Source organism: Anarhichas minor, unplaced genomic scaffold (genome assembly GCF_050575085.1).
Source record: "Anarhichas minor isolate MPS153535 unplaced genomic scaffold, ASM5057508v1 ptg000276l, whole genome shotgun sequence".
Lineage (NCBI taxonomy): Eukaryota > Metazoa > Chordata > Actinopteri > Perciformes > Anarhichadidae > Anarhichas > Anarhichas minor.
In genome coordinates this window covers 1-21,407 of record NW_027466722.1, presented here as the reverse complement: position 1 = coordinate 21,407, position 21,407 = coordinate 1, and the positions used below count along the sequence as shown (strand labels likewise).

The 21,407-nt window shown below is 41.7% G+C and overlaps 1 protein-coding gene across 1 annotated transcript; it reads left to right on the top strand.

The window, feature by feature from the left end:
- The first annotated feature begins 62 nt into the window (after positions 1–62).
- On the top strand, positions 63–9,000 carry LOC142944563 (monocarboxylate transporter 13-like). Its single transcript, XM_076085680.1, has 5 exons — positions 63–1,928; positions 2,500–2,643; positions 2,733–3,406; positions 5,060–5,300; positions 7,960–9,000. Exons 1-5 carry the CDS (start codon positions 1,676–1,678, stop codon positions 8,160–8,162), a joined length of 1,515 nt encoding a protein of 504 aa, XP_075941795.1. The 5' UTR covers positions 63–1,675; the 3' UTR covers positions 8,163–9,000.
- Positions 9,001–21,407: the final 12,407 nt, after the last annotated feature.

The window sequence follows — 21,407 nt, the reverse complement described above, 5'->3', positions numbered from 1 at the left end:
GCCCTGCACGTGTTGTTTTTTCAGCGTCTCAACACACTGAGGAACGGAGATAATGGGTTACAAACGTCTTTCCAGGTTAGCCGCTCAAGTGCACATATGTTACGTATAACTTCAGCCTTGGATTTTTCATAACAAGGCACCATCAATGCTTCACTCAACTTGCCTTTGTTTTAATCCTTTTTCTTGGTTACGCTGACACACGTATTGTCCATTGTTGACCCTTGCACCTGTCAGGTTATATAAAGCACTAAGCCTGGAGAGTTGGCTTGCAGCATGATGGCTTCACTTTGACCATGAGGGATGGTAGGAATGTTACTTTACATATAATAACACATGTGAAAAGTGTGAATGTATTGCATCTTTTGTTTTGATTCACCTTGGCTTGTATTGTGAGCTTTTGGGGTCATGTTCCAGATTTGAGTCCAGACCTTTCTATCCATGCACACATGAGGCGCGTAATCTCTATAATTAAAATGCTTGAAAATCCTCTGTAAACTGGTTCTTATGCAGACTACGAGGCTCCATTATTGTTATGTGTGTTATGTAAAAAAAAAAAAAATGCTAAATCCTATCATGCATGGTATGTCTGCTAGGACTGACTGTTATCCTTAGAAATGGCAAACAGTTTACAATGTCACATTTTTACTTTTTATTTCCTTCTCTTGATAGAACACTATTGTGTAAATGTCTGTCAGGCTGTTCAATGATCTATTGTGCTTTACTGTTATCTATAACAGTAAAGCGTTATATCCGTATATCCGCGTGTATATTCGTTTGCAAAATGTGGTGATTGCTGTACAAACACGGATGAAATAGCATTTACCCAAGTAAAAGTAAGATTACGTGTACAAATGTACTCAGTTGGTCAGTACAAGAATCAACCGGAATAGAGACACTTTAACAGCAGAATAAAACATCACAAAGGCAACCAATTCAGAGATGTAAAGACAATGTCTGCAACAGCAACAGCCCACAAACACAAAAGAGGGAACCTACACAGCTTTTGCAAACAATGTAGCACACACACATACACACAAACAGGGTTGTTCATCGTATATTGTTGTACTCACCTGTCTCAACGGCATTCTGCGAGTCTAGAGCAGTGCAGTGTCCTTCAGAATCTGCTTGAGGTTCAACTTCTCTGCTTGTTCATGCTCAAAGCATTGAATTAAAAAAATACATATATTTTTTTAAAAGCTGGAGCTGAATGCCTGTCTGTCACAGTTGTCAAAAACAGCATAAAAGTGTCACACACCTCCCTGATGGTAAAAGTTTGTCAATGAATGAAGAAGATGCTGCTGGAGGATCCACAATGAGCGTTTTAGCATTCAGCATCTGGTCGGGCCCTCACATGGAGCTCTGTGGAGCTCATGCCCTCTTGCAGCTTCTTCTCTGCTGCAGCTTCTGGTGCGTTTGTGGCTTTGGATCCTTTCTTTTATTCCTTTGTTGTTCATCAGCACTTTTTCATGCAACTTTTTATTTTGACTCTGTAACCGATGCGACTTGAAATGTAACAACATACAATACTTGAAATGAAAAAAATACTTACAAGGTAAAATTAGTTTTTTATGAAAACAACTTTGTTACAGTAATGACAGTAATGTCATTTGTTACTTCCACCCCTGTGTACAAAATATGAAAGATGACACCAATGTATTTTTTGCTAGATATATGAATGTGGCAGCAACCAGCACAGATGAACATGCACTCCCCAGCGAATGGGAGGGTAGCTGTGGCACCAGCAGCAGCCCCCGATGGTGGCTACGCCTGGTTCATTCTGCTCTCCTGCTTCCTGGTATTTGGCCTGACCTTTGGGGTCATTAAAGCATTTGGTGTATTCTACGTCGAGATACACCAATACTTTGAAACCACAGCAACAGGAATAGCTTGGATTACCTCCATTGCCGTGGCTACCATTCACTTTGTGGGTAATTACCAGAATATAAGTACATATGCCTATTTATAAAATATTATAAATTGTATTGAAAAAAAAATACTTTACACTATAGGGCATCAATACATGTTTTATACCCCTCAATTTCAACAATATTATCAAGACTTCATATTCATGTCTTTTAAAATCCCTCCACTCTTTTTGACCTTGATGTCAAATCTTTTAGATGTCTCTGAACAAAATGAGTGTGTGGGTAAATTAAATTAGTATATGCTGCAAATGTAGGCTCACTCAAGCAGCAAGAGACAATAGTGTTACAACTCTAAATTATTATCTGTTGTTTAATTCAATGTCTATTTTCACTGAGAATATGAATCAAACTGAATTAGATAAGAGAACATCTTCTTTTATGCAACTTGAAAATAAATAGGACTTCTTACCTGCTGTGAAGTACATACACATTCAGTGTACTGCAATTGTGTTGCCCCAAATAAAATAACTGTAAATGTCCTTAATACTATTATATGTATATATATATATATATATATATATATATATATATATATATATATATATATATATATGTCCTGCGTGTCCCTCTGCAGCTCCTGTAGCATCTGCTCTGAGTGCTCGCTACAGCCATCGCTCTGTAGTGATAATGGGAGGACTGATATGCAGCGTAGGAGTCGTGTTTGGGGCTTTTGCTCGTAACCTGATTGAACTCTACCTAACAGTGGGGTTCCTAAATGGTGAGTGGTTTGAAGCAAACACACACGTACAATAAAAACTCAAAACCATACACACAAAACATGATATTCACTGGTATCCTTTGCTGCAGGTTTTGGCTATGCAATGACATGGACCCCCACACTGACCATGCTGGGCTTGTACTTTGAGACGAGGCGTCCGATGGCAAACGCCGTGGCCAGCGCTGGAGAGTGCATCCTTACCTTTGTCCTCATACCTCTATTTCAGCTGTTGATTGACAGCTACTCCTGGAGGGGTGCTTTGCTAATCCTGGGGGGTTTGCAACTTAACCTCTGTGTGTGCGGGATGCTGTTGAGGCCACTAAAAGTCACCAGAGACGTGACTTGTGAGGTCAAAGCAGAGGAGGAAGGCTTGTCCCTGGAATTGCTACCAATAGACAACTCGGAGCAAGGCAAACCAAGCTGCCAAGATGCAGAGCTGAGCGTATCTGAGGGGTCTGATCAGGGTTTTAATTCAACCAAGAAAGTCTCAGACAACAGGACCAAGAAGGATGAACTAAGGACCAAAATCCTTAAATACGTAGATTATACCCTCATCACCAATGCTCGATTCATGGTCTACTCCATGTTTGGGGTGTTTGCTGCACTGGGTTTCTTTGCCCCAGCTCTGTTCCTGATTCCATATGCTCGTAGTAAGGGGATTGAGGAGTACCAGGCGGCTGCACTCATGTCCATCTCTGCAGCGTTGGACCTGTTTGGAAGGGTGTTTTTTGGCTGGGTGGCAAACCTCAGACTGGTGGATATGGTACATTCAGTTAGTTAACCAAAGCGACAACATTTTGAAAATCACATATCTGAAAAGATACTACAATCCTGTCCATACAGTGAATATCAGAATCAGAACCGTTTATTGCCAAGTTACACATACTAGGAATTTGACTTGGTGACTGGTGCATAACAATAAACAATAAACACAGTGCAATAATCAAGACATAATTTAATAATAGAAAATTATTAAAATTAACAATAAAATAGAGTTAACAAACAAACAGATAACAGTACGTTAAAACAAGTATAATATAAAAGTGGCAAGTGTATTTTAATATCGAAAGGATGTGCAAGGGTGTGTAACGGTAGGAAATTGTCCTGGGGGTGTAAGAGTCAGAGTCAGTGGAGGTCCCGGGCTTTGTTGATGAACCCAACTGCAGATGGGAAGAAACTGTTCTTGTGAGGTCTTGGTCCTGATGGACCGCAGCCTCCTGCCAGAGGGAAAGGACTCAAACTGTTTGTGTCCAGGTAAGAGGGGTCGGCTACAATCTTTCTTGCCCGCTTCAGGGTCCTGGAAGCGAACAAGTCTTGGAGGAACGGCAGATTGCAGCCAATCACTCTTTCAGCAGAACGAATGATACGCTGAGACGATGATGGAGGAGCAGAGGATGGACTCAATGATGGCAGTGTACAAGTGCACCATCATTGTCTTTGGCAGGTTGATCTTCATCAGCTGCCTCAGGAAGTACATCCTCTGCTGAGCCTTCTTGGTGATGGAGCTGATGTTAGGGTCCCACTTGAGGTCCTGGGTTATGGTGGAGTCCAGGACGTGGAAGGACTCCACATCGTTGACGGGGGAGTCACACAGGGTGATAGGGGCAGGTAGTGCTGCGTTCTTGTGGAAATCCACAAACATCTCCACTGTCTTTAGAGCGTTGAGCTCTAGGTTGTTCAGAATGCACCAGGTTACCAGATGGTTCGATCTCCCACCTGTAGGCGGACTCATTGCCACCAGAGATGAGTCCAATGAGGGTGGTGTCATCCGCGAACTTCAGGAGCTTGACGGACTGGTGACTGGAGGTGCAGCTGTTGGTGTACAGGGAGAAGAGGAGAGGGGAAAGAACGCAGCCTTGGGGGGACTGATGGTCTGAGAGACTGAGACATGTTTCACCAGCTTCACATGCATATGAATCTACCCTCATGCCAATTAGCTTAGCTTAGCATAAAGACTGGAAGCAGTATGAAAGGGCTAGCCTGGCTCTGAACAAAGGTAAAATATATTTTTAAAAATCCACCCTCCAGCTCATTTACTAACATGTTAAATATTGTTTGTTTAATCTGTACAAAAGTATAATAATGACAATTCAACTTTTAGTAACTTCCTAAAGACAAGAAATTGTGCAGCACATATTCGGGGGCAAGATTTTTTACCGTTGGAGCCTCAAGTCCTTATGCTAAGCTAAGCGAACCAGTTGCTGGTTGTAGCATCATAGTTAGCGTAACGACATGACAGTGGTATAACTCTTCTCATCTAACTCTCAGCAAGAAAGAGAATAAGCATATTTCCCAAAATATTGATCTATTCCTGTAAATAAGCAATGGTCTGCCTACATGAAAAGTGCATGTGGATGTGGAGGCCACTGTAAGTGCAACAGCTGATGCACATGTCTGTCTCCTGTGTCTCTACCAGGTGCAGCAGCTGACAGCTACAGTGATTCTGCTGGGAACCGTGTTACTCCTCTGCCCGCTGGCCTCCTCGTTCTCAGAGCTAGCTGTTTTCAGCGCAGCTTTTGGCCTGGTGTACGGTGCCATGGTAGCCATCCACATCACCGTGCTGGCTGAGGTTGTGGGCGTCAACAGGCTCGGAAGTGCGCTAGGTTTCTTCATGCTCATACGTGGTAGCGGAGGCCTGCTTGGACCGCCCATTGCTGGTGAGTGAGAAGGATGCTTTGATAGTTAATTGCAAGTACATGGAGTGCCTACTGTGCATATCAAAGAAATGGATTTCAGCTTTGAGTTGTTGCTGTAAAATTCCCTGTGATCTGTTCCATCACGCTAACTTGCTGTCCGCTAGAAATAAACAAGAAGCTGCAAAGGGTAGAATAGAGAAGAATTGTAACTTCATTGACTGTAGCTTAACATTTCTGTTAGCGTAGGAAAAAGCTCAAATCACTAATACAAGGTCACGGTGTCGGTCATTTTCCCGAGCCTATTCTTCCAACGCATTAAATCTGACACAATGGATGTGCTTATACACCGTTCTGCATTGTAACCACAGCCCAGTAAGCCTATTCTACCAAAATGAGATTTTTAGACCTTCATGGCATGCAGCACCACCCTTCAATTAATCAGGAATTTTGTCATCCACTCCCAAAGGACCTGGGCTTTTATTCAGAGAGCAACTGTGCAAAAATTGTAATGTCATGATACTCTATGGTTGTGTTAATTTCATGGCCGATTGCTTGTCAAAGATTTTTTTTTTGTCCCTCGAATAGAGTTTCTTCCCCACTGACTTTACATTGAGTTGCTTGTGACAGTTGTCCAGATTCATACGCTGTCTCCTACAGAACACGATACAACTGTAAAAGAGAAATGGCAGAACAAAGGTGTAGAGAAAACTGCAACCTGTGACCAAAGCGATAACTGATGCATTGGCCACTTTGGGAAACAAGCTGTAAACAAAACACTCATATATTTTTAAGTTGATATGGTGAACTTGCTAACAAACAGTTAGCACAAACAGTTAGACACAAAGCAACATTGCATTCATTTTGAGTTGTGTCTCCGGCCACCAAATAAACGCAAGTCCAATATTCAGTGTGGTTTTATTTCTTTTTTGGTTTTCACCAACCCCTGAGGGAAATATATGGTTCTTTCGCTGCAAAATGCTCCACTGTGTACATCAGCTAGTTGCAAACTTTTAGTGTCTGCGTTTTGGTGCTGAGCAGGTATAGTGTACAGTAGCTTTATCAAAGCTTTCTCACTGAAACAGTTGGCTGATGTGGCAGAAAACAACACTGATGAGAAACATAAACAGAAAAGTTGTGGGTCATAAAACCAAAACAATGAGCTGAAAGATGTGAAAACACTCATGAGAGCTGAGGGGGATCTGCAGAGCCAAGTGATAACTCTATTTGTTTACATTATAGTAATACAAAATAAAGAACTACTGCAGCTTTAAGTTATGGGACAATACATAAAACATCCAGCAGACAAATTCAATATTATGGGCATATTCCTGACAGGATGTTTTGGATAAATCAGTGTTTAACTCTCTCTTATTTATTGTCTGCTTAGTTTTTATGTACGTGTGTATGTTTCTTCTTTTATGATTAGATACATTTTGTAAGAAAAATGAATCAATGATGGCGACTCTTCCCCTTATCTGTACACTTAGGTGTCCATCATTTTTTTGTATCCCACCATTGTTCCAAAATACATTTGAATACATGTTAAAATAAACAGATAGTTTTAGCAGCGGCTGGAAAGCTTCTCAAACGTGTCAGCCTCTTTGGCAATATGTTTGCACTTATCTTCATTAATCAATTTTATTGTGAGAGATAAAAAAATAATCTTAGGCAGCAATACATTGAAATGCCCCCCCTGGCTTTTTTTTTTCTAGTCCTCTCTCTGCAAGCCAACATATACTGTAGCCCCGCCCACATCACCGTCCTACAAAACCCGATTACTGAGGTTATGACCCCACAACTTTAAACAATAGCAGTAAATACAGCACAGTCAGTAGAGAATCAGTTGCGGAAACCTCTTTAATATGAAAAAAACACAGTCACACATTATTGTAGTTTGGATTCATTTGATGTTGTTCAGTGGATTTTCAAGAAGGTGGTTAGTGTAGCAAAAACAGGGAATACATGTGATGTGAATTATTAAACAGCAACAGCTATTTTCCTCTGCAGGATTATAGGAAAACTTGGACTTTCCTTTTTGCTCAGTATTCTTTATTATCAATTAAATCCGTCGATGTATGGGGGAAATGCTTTTCATTACCCTGCTCAGTGCTTTCTCCATTTCCCTTCCACTTCACAAGTTCCTGAAGCCTTCTACTGTAATTTGGATTAAAGCAACACCACCACATGTAAATGTTAAATTTAAGTTAATGCTAAAAGCTGAAGCTGACCTCAAATAAAGTAAAAAGCTAATTAAAATGAAGGTGGTGTCCTATTTATAACTTAACACGGTCCCTCTGACACAGGCTATTTCTTACTTATGTACTGTACTGTTCAGTACTTTGAGTACTTTGAAGACCAGAGAGTTGATGGATGTTGAGGATTCATCAAAGCGTTCTAATTATGTTCCCTTCATGGGAGGAAGGCGCTGGCATTACTGCCTACGGATAAAATGAATATTCGCGCAATCTTCTCTGCCTCATCTCTGCCTCAGTCTTCTGCCTCATTTAGAAATATCTGTCATTAAAAGAAGCCAAAATGTTAATCATAATTGTTAATGTTGCTGTGCTTTGGCCCGCATGGGTGCATTCCAGTCAGCAAAGAATGTTAAGACTTAAATACGATGATTAGAAATATGACTGTGTCAAAGCTGTAAATCACTTACACGCATTCTTCACTTTAGGATTCTTCATAGACAAGATGAGTGATTACGGAACGGGTTTCTTAATGGCAGGAGTGGCTCTCATCGTCTCTGCTCTGTTCCTGCTCCTCCTCCATCAGATGAACCGCAGGGGTCAAGGGTCGACCACCAAAAACATCGATATGCATACTGACAAGATGGGACGAAGCAGCAGAGCTAAAGCAAAAGAACAGGACATGACATGACTGACGGAAAAATTGTTTCAGTTGCTGAAGTACGATGAGTTTTTAAAGAGATCTGGAGCTCCACGATCACAATCAGAGGCTAAATCAAGTGAAGTCACACCTCAAGTGTTTCTACAAACGCAAGGGACTGTACCAAAATTGTTAGATGTTTGCTATAAATTTGACAATTTATCATCTAAATCTTAATGTGTGTAATGGTTGTACACAATGTGGAAATTAAGTGCTCGTATGCTTTTCCTTTTTTTGTTATTTATTGTTAAAATAGTTTTACCCATTCTAGCATTTTAAGATATTAGTGAGAGAGTTTTGCAGTTTTTCTCTAAGTCAAGGGGAAAATAGTATTAATGCCGGGTTTTGCTTTTTTTAAATTAGCTTCAGCCTTCCTCCCTACCGTGGTCATTTTTGTACAGTCCTTAAAGTGTTTATATTGAACCTTGAACTCGGGGTTGACCGTGGCTAAGTGGAGAGCAGGGCCGTGCTTCAATCAGAGGATCGGCGGTTTGATCCCCGACTCCACTAGTCACATGTCAATGTGTCCTTGAGCAAGACACTTAACCCCAAATTGCTCCCGTAGCTGTGCCTACGGTGTATAGATAGATACTGAATTGTAAGTCACTTTGGATGGAAGCGTCTGCTACATGACTGTAATGTAATGTAATGAACTCACTCTCTGGAATGGACTAAACTGCAGTAACATAACAAACAGAAACTGTTTATGTCAGGAATGTGACAATAGAGTCTCCTGATTTTTTTAATTGATTTCGATCAAAATCACAAGTTCAGAAGTTGATTCAAAAAGCCTGTGTTACAGATACTGTCTTAAAGTCTGACTTTGTTATTGAATGTGTTTGTCTATTATTGCAGTAGTGTCACATAGATGCTGGGTTGCAGAGGGAAAATGTGACTGTGGCTCCCTCCAGTGAGAAGCTGCTGATATTGCATTTGCAACCTTCTCAACAATAGAACTGAGCTGAAAAGTGCAGATTTGTCCAGATATTATACCACAGGGAGGATTGTGGAATTTACAGATGTAGACCAAACAACGTAATCATAGTAGATTGTATCGGTTTTCGTTTCAGTGCTTCAACTGAATGTAGAGTATTTTGCTGCTGTCAGTAACAATATATGAAGCATGCTCCCATTAACACAATTAGAAGTGTTAAATTGCATCACTGGAACAACACAATAAGGTCTAAATGGTTCTGTGAGTTTCTTTCCAACTGAAACCCGAGAGAAAAGATTTTCTTCATGTACTTCCTCTGCTGCAGAATGTTTGGGTGCAACCAACAAGAAAACTAGCTTTCATAACCCCGAACCAACTAGAGGTACCCGATAAACATCTTCAACCTGGTATAATGCAAGCATAAATAAACATGTCACTCTGCATAAATCTGCAATAACAAACCCGAAAACCAAGGTTTACAAACAGTAGCCCACACTGGAATCCCCCCTCTACTAACAGACAGAAGCTACACACACACACACACACACACACACACACACACGCATTGTCATACACACTCGACAGGAAAGAGACTGCAGAAAAGAAAACTTGCCACAACAAGAGAGTTGGTCACAAAATACCACAAGCCTTTGATCTGCCAGACAGGAACAAAGACATAATCCATGTTTCATGGAAACTCTACATGAAAACCAAACACACACTCAAACACACAGACATGCACACACACTGTATGCCATGGTTGACTGCCAAGAGAGAGCAGAGGCCACCTATTATCAAGGAAAAGAAGACTCAAAATGAGGAGGATTTCCAATCCAGTGAACCTAAGAGCTTCTGTTACTTGAAACGTGAGGAAATTTGGTCTTTTAATTTTCCAATACCCAAATTTACACACTGTCTATACGGCACTTAAAAGGGAAAACATGTCTGACTGAGCAATAAACAAAACAGTGAATACACTTTTCTTTGATATATTAAGATATTTTGATCTGTTGAGCTGATAAATGTCCTTGAATAGTGATGTCAAAACAACCCTGTTGATGTCACTGAGATGTCATTAGGATAACATCGGCTGCAGTTGAGTTGCATCATGTGACATGATTCAGCATTTTTGGAGTGTGACCCACTAGAGACTAAAAGGCAGGATGTCTCGGCCTCTGCCACTTTGATTTTTGACTTTTGACCATGTGCTTTTACTTCTAGCAACTAAGTGGGACAATTTCAGTTTTAACCTGGTCCACAACTCACTGTGTGTGTGTGTGTGTGTGTGTGTGTGTGTGTGTGTGTGTGTGTGTGTGCGTGTGTGTGTGTGTGTGTGTGTGTGTGTGTGTGTGTGTGTGTGTGTGTGAAGAAAGAGAAAGAGAGAAAGGGAGAGGAGCAGTAGTATTGGACTGTCTATATTTGACCCTTTCAACATCAACTCCAATAAAGCAGACAACACAGGAAGAGCTTTGAAGTCTACTCAGCCCCTCCCGGTCACTTTGACCCTGCAGTGGAGCCCATGGGCTCAAAGTCGCTATAGAAACAGCTGAAATCGTTTTTTTCTTTCTTTTTTTTTTCTTTTTTGCCGACCCTGCTCCCGGGGGTCATGTTGAGGAATGCAGCACGACTACCTGAGTTCAAAGCTCTCGGTAGCGGTACGAGAAAGAGTAGAGGTGAGAGAAGAAGTAGGAGGGAGAGGAAATGAGAGAAACCTAAATGGGGGACACAGGAGGGGAGAGAAGGGAAGATAACTGCACGTGAAAGAGGAGAAACCAGCTGGGAGAAAGTTGGGAGAGCCAAGCATGAAGAGAGAAACTTAAAACCGAGGAGGAGCACAAGAGGGGACAGAAACAGGAGGCAAGCTACAGCTGAAAAAAAGGCGAGGGGAAATAAAAAGAGCCTAATGTGAAGAAAGAAGAGACTGACAGAAAAGAAGCAATTACTGTATACTAGGAAACCCTCGCCGCCAGCGGAGTACCGTCAGACTTTCTGCTGGTTAGGACCATTAGAGGATGAAGGATAACGATACAGGAATAAAAAAGTGATGAAGGGGAAGCAGTTGAGATCGGGCATGGCTTTAACCTCCTCAAGAAAAGAGACATGCTGGTAATGAGAAATGGTTAGTGTAGCTACAGGGGCGACCAGACCCACACACCACCTCCACTGAAGGCTGAAATACATGTTGATACAGGTTACTGTATCACACATGCACAGTTGCATGTGTATATGGCCAGTTGCTGTTTGATGTTTTCTTTTTGGGGAATTTTAAATGGCTCCCTGTCAAAGTTCAACTAATTATTTTAGTTTGCAAGATTTGGGTGTTTTAGGCATTGGTTCTTCATATATTTGTATGATACAAGCTTAAAAATAATTCAGAAAGAAAGGCAGAGAGATGCTACAGAACTCAGGCAGATGTTTGGTCTACATGGTTTGTCTGTTGTCAACCATTCCTCCTCACACACCCCCTTTTTATCGACCCATCTGCATTTCATATGTCCTCCAGCTTCATGTTTTCTTCCTTTTCCCCCTTGATCTTCCTCACCGTCCCTTATTTTTCAATCAGCCATGCCAGCCCGCATCTTTAAACAGCTGTCCCACTTCAACTCACCAATGTCAATGTGTTGAATAATGGCATCACATAAAAGCACAGAAGCTGACATCACAAACATGTGTACAGTAGCAGATTACATAACCAGCGTAGAAATGTTTCCATTTCCGTGTTTAAGTATCTGGTTGATAATATTGTGGAGCGGATGGCGCCAGTGATACTCTCCCTGTCTCTTTATAGTCAAATAAATCCACAACCCAATCTTGTTCTTTGAGTGCATCCGTACTGTATGTACTGTGTTTTAAGTTTTAGCACATCGCTAAAACTCAAACTGAATAAATAATACAAACACACATCCCATCACAGACTAAAACAGCCATTAAGTCAGAGATTTATCTGCCCTCTACAGCTGATCGAGGTTTATATTCTATCAGACACATATTAAAACCAAACGCAGCTGATGCCCATTGAACCTTTTAAAAGTGAGACAATAAAACAGAGCAAAGTAGATTTTTATTGATGTTGATATACAGCTCATCAAAGGGAGGACATTAGTTTTGAGTCAAAGTGCTGTAAAGACTTGGCCCAACAGTGCAGGATGAAATCACATTTGAATAAATATAGATGTAGTACGATGAAGTCAATTATGCAGGCATAATCTAGGATAGTATTCTGTGTATAGTAAGTATTTTAAATGTGTCATGCTGCATATGTGTTACGGACTGCACGTGCAAATTTCACCCCTTTCACAATCCAGCAGTCTATTTCATAACAACCAATCACAGCTGACCCCTGACCCCTCAGGCAGGCCTCTGACACCAACTGACAGCCCCGATTTGGAATGAATGGCTTTGACAGGCTTCTGCCTCAGGCTTCAGCACAATGACACAAGAACGGCCCACCAGAGTAGCGTGCTAATAGACGTTAAAGTGCAATAAAATAATGAATGCCATTTTCACCTTGTTAGCTTGCATTGTTGCAATGCCATAACAATACCATTTCCAAGACAAATCTACAGAGGACCTATGTCAATGGGAGCTACTATGCTCACGGGTGAAACCAGAGTCAGCACAATGCGGAGGAAATTTGAGTTTTTCCAAAGGGAATCTGGTGCTCGGATACACTACCACTTTTGTCCACAGGGACCGCCAAAATCAACACACAAATTAAAGTTCCTAGTAGTAAATTAAAATTCACAGCTAGAGAATCCTGTTGGCAAAATATTTCTGACAATCTAAATTAAGACATTTCAAGGATCTGTTGAAACCCTGTTTAAAGAGACGGGAGGGGTAGGCTAGTACCGAATGCACGCAAAGAAGCACAAATCAACTGACTGGAAATAAAAATGGCAGCTACAATGTTGTTACAGCATGTTTCACAACACAAACACTACATAAAACACGACGAAAATTATGAAAAGGTAATTCAATGTTTGCGCTGCAATGTTGCTGCGATGTCAAGTGCATTTAAGTCGGCAAACTCGGGCTACAGTATGCTTACCCGAGTATTCTTACTTGAATGGCCGTTCCATTGCACTTTTCTATGACGCAAGTAGTTTTTTTTCCAAGATTCGGGTAGATTGCAGCACAATTAGCAAATGTTAGCATGTTAACGGTACACTAAGATGGTGAACACGGTAAACATTAACTGGCAAACATCAGCTTGTTAGCATCATCAGTGTGAGCATGTTAGCATGCTGATGTTAGCATTTAGCTCAAAGCAAAGTACAACCTGACGATGCTGCCTGCAGGAATGCAGACTCTTGGTCTTGTTTGCTCGTACTTCACCCTTGAACAAAAATCTTCTCTTCTGACAAAATATTTATTAACAGGCAATAGTCAACATTTATGACAGGTGAAGATTCATATCCCTGTAAGTTATTTTCCTTCACAAAATCCTAATTTCAGCCAGAAATATGGTGAGTAACAGAAGGAAGTATCAGTTAATCAATCACGGATGTATTCACCTATGATTGTAATACATGCATACATATTACACCTTGTAAATGTTTTGAGTACACAGGCAGTAACTGCATACTATCAACACATTTTCCAAAGTCTCTGTTAGTCCACAAAGTGCACACATTCCATCCAGATGCACAAGCTGGACCTCATTATGAAACAGATGATGCTATGCATATTCTCATTTGCCTTGTATAAAATCATACTTACCATGCTCCTATAATCCTCACGTGCAGCTGAGGAGCTGCCCTGACCAGAACCATCCCAGACCTGTTACGCCATGAATCAGACTAGAATTTATCTTGACCATCAGAGAGTAGAAGCATGTGCTGTGAAGCCCCTTGAGACTCACAGGCACTCCACCCTGCAGAAACAGCTACAATGTGCCTTTGCCTGTCAGATGAAAGGAATTTCTCTCTTTCGAGTGGAGAGTCTGTCTCTGAACCCGCTAACATTCGGCAGTCTTTATCCCTTCCCTTCTCTCTCATTTCTGTCATATATTATTTTAGAATTCACATTTTGCATCCATTCACAACTGTACAAACGTATACTGTGTCCAGACCGAATGCTGTGTGTGTGTGTGTGTGTGTGTGTGTGTGTGTGTGTGTGTGTGTGTGTGTGTGTGTGTGTGTGTGTGTGTGTGTGTGTGTGTGTGTGTGTGTGTATGCATGCGCTTGAAGTTGTTCTATCCACAGGCTGGAATGTGTGAATGTTTCACCTCTTCTTCTGTTCATGAATGCAATTGTTTAGTTTATTAATATTTATGTATACATTCCAGATTTAGGAAGAAGGCAGGATATGAATGAAGTATGTGAGAAAATGTCTGGGAATATCAGCACGCTGTCTACAAACTGTGCAGCTGCAGTTTTTCCCCATTAATTGTGGACGAACTGCAGACAGCTCAGGGTGCGGTCCAATTTTACGAAATCATGACAAGATAATACAACACAGAGCTCAATATTGTTTTTATTCTAGTGAATTTCATTCCAGTCCACCATACCAGGCCCATCTAAAATCCAACACACATTTTCCCTCTGTCGCAAATATGCAAGTTTGACTTCATTTTCTACATTTGTTCTCTCGCGGTGAAGCGAATCAGAACACGACATTTTGAGCCAACTGGTTGAGCTAACGTTAGCTTATAGCTAAACAGCTAAAGCTCATAAAATCTGCTACAGTCGTTTCAGCTAGCAAAATCGTCAGTCGGCAGCTAGCAAGAAGGAGCCTGCTATTGTCTACCTCGGTCAAAATTACTGAAAATTTTAAGTGGTAGACAGTTTTTAGACTAAACTACATTATTTCAAAGAATTGAAGCTTGACCGGCACAACAGTGACTAAAGGTTGAGGGAGACATAGCAAACTTTTCCAAAGTATCTTAAATGCACATGCACCATAATGATCATAATGTGATGCTACCAAGTGGACAGGCTCATCTATCTGACTGTCTCACATAGTCTCTTCCACTATCTCTATATCTCCCCCTGTTCTGTTCTCTCATATTCTCCCACTCTAACTCTTTACTCTGTCTTTTGTGTAAGTGAAGCCGTGGGCCTCCCAGTGACATGAGCGCTGCTCCTGTAAAACTAATAATGACTGAGATTTGTGCAGGCTTAGCATTCTTTCGCCCTTTCAGTGCAAGACACTGAGAATGGAGTGAGGGGAGGGGATGGGGAGAAAGGTCCAGGGGTAAGGGGGGGGGGGGGGTAATGTCCTAGTTCGAGAGGGTGCAACTTGGGAAGTTGTGAAAAAAGAGGCCCCTTTCCCCGAAACACACCACATGCTTTCATTTTTTATGGTTCAATGCCACAGAAATCACACTTCGTCTGCTCCAAACATATTATACAGACACAGGAGTGTACACACATGGACACATACATACACACTGTTCAAGTATACCCTCCCACTCTGTCATAAATCATGCATATCCTCTCCCTAAGAAAAATCAGGAATGTAAACGAATGTAAATGATGCTGGACAGTTAATAGTTAACATTACTGCTTCAACTCTAGGCCATCAGTCAACAAGTTTTTTTTTTGTTTTTTCGAACCTCACATTTAGAAACCATTAATTTCCCCTCCTACAATACTGCACGCGAGCAAAACACGAGAAACAAAACCACAGAATATAAAATATGCCCCACACACTGACACAACTGTCAAACTCACATAAAGATCACCAGATGTGCAGCGAGATGCAACTCGGGGCCAAGTGGGAGGTCTCACACGCACTGCCCTATCTGATGCTCTCCCCTCCCCTCCTTCACCCACCCTCCCCTCCTCTCCCCCAGAGACATGTGCGCACGCTGTGCCAGCAGACAGTTGCGGCTTCCAGCGACTGATGCACAGACAGCTGCTGTTTCTCCCTTCACCGGCTCCCCAAAACTATTCCCCTTCCTTCATTTCATCCCCACACTGCCTCCATTCATCCCCTCTCTACTTGCCCCTTCCTTCCCTCTGCTCTGTCATTCTGCTCTGCACTTTTTCTCCGGCGGATATAAAGGCAGGTCCCGTTGGAGGGAGAGAGGGCTTGTGAAATCTCTGGCTGCACATGAGCACCGGAGAGTTATTGCTTTAGCCGGAAAGGCACCACGAGCGCGTAAAAGGACAAACTTTGGAATAAGGAGAGGAAGAAGGAATACCACTGAGACAGGGAGGGAGGGAGACGCAGAAAGAGTTTGGAGTTGGGGTGCAGGACACAGACCATGTCGGGCTCTGTGGTGCTGCTGCTGTCCCTGTTGGTCCTGTCCACAGGCAGTGATACCAGGAGAATCAGGAAAAGAGGACTCAACCATAAGGTTTGGGATGCTAACCTCACTTTTGACTTTTGCATGTGTGTGTGTGTGTGTGTGTGTGAGTGTGTGTGTGTGTGTGGATTTATTCTCTATCTCCATCTGTTTTCAGAATATCCTCCAAAGTGGAAGTAGGTGAAAAGCTCACAGCTTGTAACAGTACAATACCAGCTCTGTTGCAGAAAGCTGGTTTTCACACAGTGAGAGCAGTTTTGTGGCTGAGGTGAGAGGTGGTCAAGTTGACCTTGTATGAGGTGCTTTAACCCAGGAGTGCAAAGGGCAGTGGTGTAAATTAAGTATATTTAACCAAGTTTAGGGAAATACTCTTTTTGTTCTTGGCAAGAGTTAGATGAGAAGATCAGTCACACCAATATAAGGCTACAGCCAACAAGCTAAGCTTAGAAAGCTAAAAAGCTTGCAAAACAGCTAACTAAGCTCTATCACCTACCAGCACCTCTAAAGCTCACCAATTCACACATGATGTAACATTAGTAGGAAATATTATGTATAAAAACGACATGTCTGGCAAGGGGCTATGTGCGGGACTATTTCTTGGCCGGGGGCAGTGACATCCAAAACATAAACGCAACTTGTTATTTGTCACTTTGGTATTTGTGTGGATTAAACAAACAAGATAAAAACGTACATTTAGTTCTTCCACTTTGGTGTTTGTATGGATTAAAAACAGGCTGGCTGTTTCCCTGTTTCCAGCCTCTATGCTAAGCTAACCGACTAAAGGCTGTGGCCTTATATTTGCCATGCAGATATGTATAATTAAGTGTGATTTTGAAGAATTTGCACTTTACTTAATTACATCCATGCTACTTTTTTACTGTTACTGAAGAAATATGAAAAACATGTTTTATTCCACTAAATGTATATGACAGCTATAAATATTACTTGGTTTAGATTTTCAGATTATGATGCATTGTTATAGACCAAACTACCCAAAAGTAGAAAGTAATCACAATTAGCTCCATTACAACAACATAAAAATGCTGATCTGGGTTAATGCATCCCTTATAATAATTTATCACTTTGAAACGGATATTCCGTTTTTTTTTTCTTTTGCTACGTTTGATACAGTTTAATAGTAATGCTTCTGAACTTGTATGTACAATTTTAAATGCAGGACTTTTATTTTGCAATGGAGCCTAACTAAAAAGTGATATTGCTTCGACAAACACCTAACAGACACGCTTTGATTTTGAAGCATGAAAAATCAACATGGACGGGAGTGTTTTTCAGTTTTGATGAGGAGTGTGCAACAGGTTGGAATAAGTTGCTGATTTCCAAGTTTCCATATGAGTAATTGAGGGGCACACACGATGTACAACTTTTGTCTGTGTGTGTGTGTGTGTGTGTGTGTGTGTGTGTGTGTGTGTGTGTGTGTGTTTGGGGTGGATTATTAGGGCAGGAACTGAACTTGCAGACTGGGCCCCTGCTTGTTAACTCAACTCAGTGTGGCTGATTGATCATCTCTAACAAGGGCTCACTGTAGCGTGCTGCCTTCTCTTTCATTTCCGCTCTCGTGCTTCAATGTTCTCACTTTCTAGCTGGGTTGTGCCCTCATTGGCCCTTTTCTCTCTGTCATGCTCTGCCTTCGTCTCTCTTCCCTTCTGTCGTATGAATCAGTTAACCTTTCGACATCTCTCTGCCATGCTTTCTCCTTCCCCTCGCCCATGTGCCTCTCTCAGCACACCAACCCCCATTTTCCCTCTTTTATTAAATCTCTTTCTCTCGTCTCCTCTCAGAATGGGCCAAAAGCACCATCTTGCTCGACTCTGCTTCAAAGCTGCTGTAATTGGAACATGCTGAGACGGCTGTGCAGAAGCAGTTTGTCTCTTTCCCTCTGAACCTTTTAATCTCTCAATCTCTCAATCTTTCATTTTTTCAACCACCTCCCCCACACGCAAGCACACACACACACACACAGCCTCTGCCTCATTCATAACACCGGGGCTGCGCGGAAAGACAAATTATAGTCACTGGGAATTTCACGTAGGCACTGTGCTACAGAATAGTCAGTGAGTCTTGAAAGGAAAATTGGTAAAAATGTATAACAAACCCAAGGCCACCAGCATGCTGAGTGCCTTATTTATCTAATCTATGATCAAGTGAATGTCTTATTTTATGTATTATTTTCAAATAAGATGAGTAAACACATTACTTACTGTAGATTGGAAATGTATTAGCAAAATGTAAGCTGTCACTTTTTACTTGCATTATGAAATCTACAATTTCCAGTTCATAATAAATGTGTTTTCATTATGTTTTTCTTTGCCTCTCTATCTCACTGTCTGTGCAGGAATGACCTTAACTTCCGTTATCTGACTTAAAGCTCTTAACAGAGAGGTGTATGTTTGTCTTCTGGGTCAGATTGTCTTAGGGAGCAGAGTCACGTCCTCCATGCTCTCTTATCTAGACCTCCCCCTGCCAAAAGGGTCAAAGGTCACCACTAGCACTTTTCTAATTTCCTCTTTGTGTTTGGCTAATATAGCCTAATACAACGGGGGATGAAATAAGGGTGTCGAGGGAAGAAATAGGCAAGAGAGGGTAACTTACAATCAAGAGAAACACGTTTGATGTGTAGATGGGAAAACGGGTGGAATGGTGTGGGCAGCAGAAGTCGCACACACCCACACAGTCTCATACAGCCATAACACAGTCTGGCTCAGACACCTGCCTGGGCATGTCAGTGAGCAGGAACAGTGTCTGAGGCTACCGCCATGAATCTTTACTGTTTAGTTTTAATTTATTTGATGTGATGTGAACCATACTGACAGCACCTGTTATTTAGACAGGGCCCCTGCAGATGCTCAGAAACATGTGTAGCCTACTTCCTGTTCTTGGGCTGGCCGGCTGTTTGACTCGGCCGGGGGCAACTGCGTAAAACAAAACAGATTCACACATTACGTCTTCACTGATTTGTAGCTTATAAGGAAGTGTCTACACTATGTAACAAAGCTGATGCTATCAAATATGAGTAAATCCAGAGGTTCAGGTCATGAGCTGAGTTGAAGGGGATTTAAAGGGACATTTTGATTGCAATGGTTTAGATTCAGCATCTATCAAATTACTTAATTACTTGCTGACATGCAGCACTGCCTGACTCCTGCTCTTTTAACTGTGTTGTTGCACAAACACATTCACTGCTAAATGCAAGGAATGTATTTTAATTCATCAGCAAATAGTTTGTGGCCTTTAAGGCTGAGAGTTGACAAGTCCTGGGAATGCATGACAAATGCAGTACAGCCTTGGCTAGTAATGGCTGTTTAAAGGTCACACCGGCATTTAAAAGGGCAAAATTACATTGTAATGAAATTTTAAAAAAATAAAAAATCTCTGATAGTAATGGATTTGCTTGCAGAGGCAGTGATTTCCTGAGAATCTTTCCGGAGAGTCCAAAATGGAGGAATGTAGCTTAGCTTATTAGCTGCGTTGCACCATTCACTTTTATTTAACCTGCTGTGTGAACTATACACAGGAAACAGACATGATTTGCTAACACGAGAAAGTAGTTGCTGGTACAAAAAAAATCTTTAAAACCTGTGTGAACTTATTGTCCTGTTAGCGATTGAGCTAAGCTAGCAAGTTTGTTAACTTTTCCCTCTTTATTTTGTAAACAAATTTTGTGGCTCTTTGTAAAGAGGGGAGTTATTGTAGTCAATCAGTCATCCATTTTACCAGTAGTTGCGTGAACTGGTGTCTGCGGCTCTAAGCAGGACTAATCCCAGTCAGATGACGTGAGCCTGCCGGTCAGAAGTGTATGATTGGACTAACACTGTAGTAGATTGCCTCTCAGTACGCTATACACACAAACCAGACAATCACATCCACTGCTCCTTCACTTCTTTTTTTTTACCTGGAGCCTCTGATGTTCCAGACATTCCTTTTGTGCGGCAAGCAATTCATAGCAAACCTGAGTCTTAGTATGTGAGACCACAGACATGTTTGTATCCATATCACTGCTTACCAGATATTTACAATATACAGCTGCACTACAGACAGAATAGTGGAGTAATAGATGAGTTTAGGGCGACCTCTATCATTGCCGTCCCTGCTACCTTAGGCTATGACTGACAGGTAGCAGACGCTGTTTTCCCAACACTAATTAGCTGCATTCACAGTTGCTTTAGCTCCCCCCTGTCGCGTAAACCACACCTCATATGGGTCCAGTCTGTTGGTCTGCATTTCAATGTTAAACATCACCACTCTCCCAGCATGTCCACAGTTCAAAGACAGTTTTGCTCAGCTGTTGATCTACCAGTTTGTCCATCAGCATGTCTCACTCTCATCTCATCACAGTTTAGCCTGCTGCTTCTCTATCTATCTGTACGTCTTGTCTATCTTTCTGTCAAACTGACTGCTGGTATAGAAACAGGAAATGAGTCCTGACAACCCAAAAGCTAACCAGATGTGTGCTGTGGGCTACTTCATAGTAGACATGGGAGATGTGGCACATTTGAGTTGCCACTTATACGAAAGAACACAGTGTTTTCCTTGTTTATGCAAATGTGTGCACAGCCTTGACCCCGCAGTACTGTAAGTGCAGAGATAAAGTGTGTTTCTGGGTATGCGTATGTGTCTCTGTGTGCATGAAGCATAGGAAACAGAAAATATCAGTATCTGTCTAAGATCTCTGCGTGGAAGCATGAACAGCCTGATCTCAGTACAATTACGGAGCCAGACTGGGTCTCCAGTGGCTTCTCCACACAAACTCCCCATAAACCGCAGTTCAAAAGCACTAAAAAGAGAGACAAGGAAAGTCAGAATGAACACGAGCAAGATGCAGAGAGATAGTGAGAGTTGACAGAAAGGGGGAAAACATGTCCACAGATAGACATGAACATCCCACAAGGGCCCGCTGCCAGTGTCTAAAGGAGAGCAGCACAACAGACAGGAGTGTAAATAACCATTGTGGAACATCAGAGAGATGTGCGCGGGATTGTGCGAAATATCTCAGGATGTAGAGCATGGCGGCTCTTCTGGCATACCAAGACAC

Coding starts and splice junctions, on each gene's coding strand:
- LOC142944563 (XM_076085680.1), top strand. CDS start 1,676: ATGTGGCAGCAACCAGCACAGATGAACATGCACTCCCCAGCGAATGGG. Junction 1,929..2,499: donor GGCTACCATTCACTTTGTGG/GTAATTACCAGA, acceptor GTCCCTCTGCAG/CTCCTGTAGCATCTGCTCTG. Junction 3,407..5,059: donor ACCTCAGACTGGTGGATATG/GTACATTCAGTT, acceptor TGTCTCTACCAG/GTGCAGCAGCTGACAGCTAC.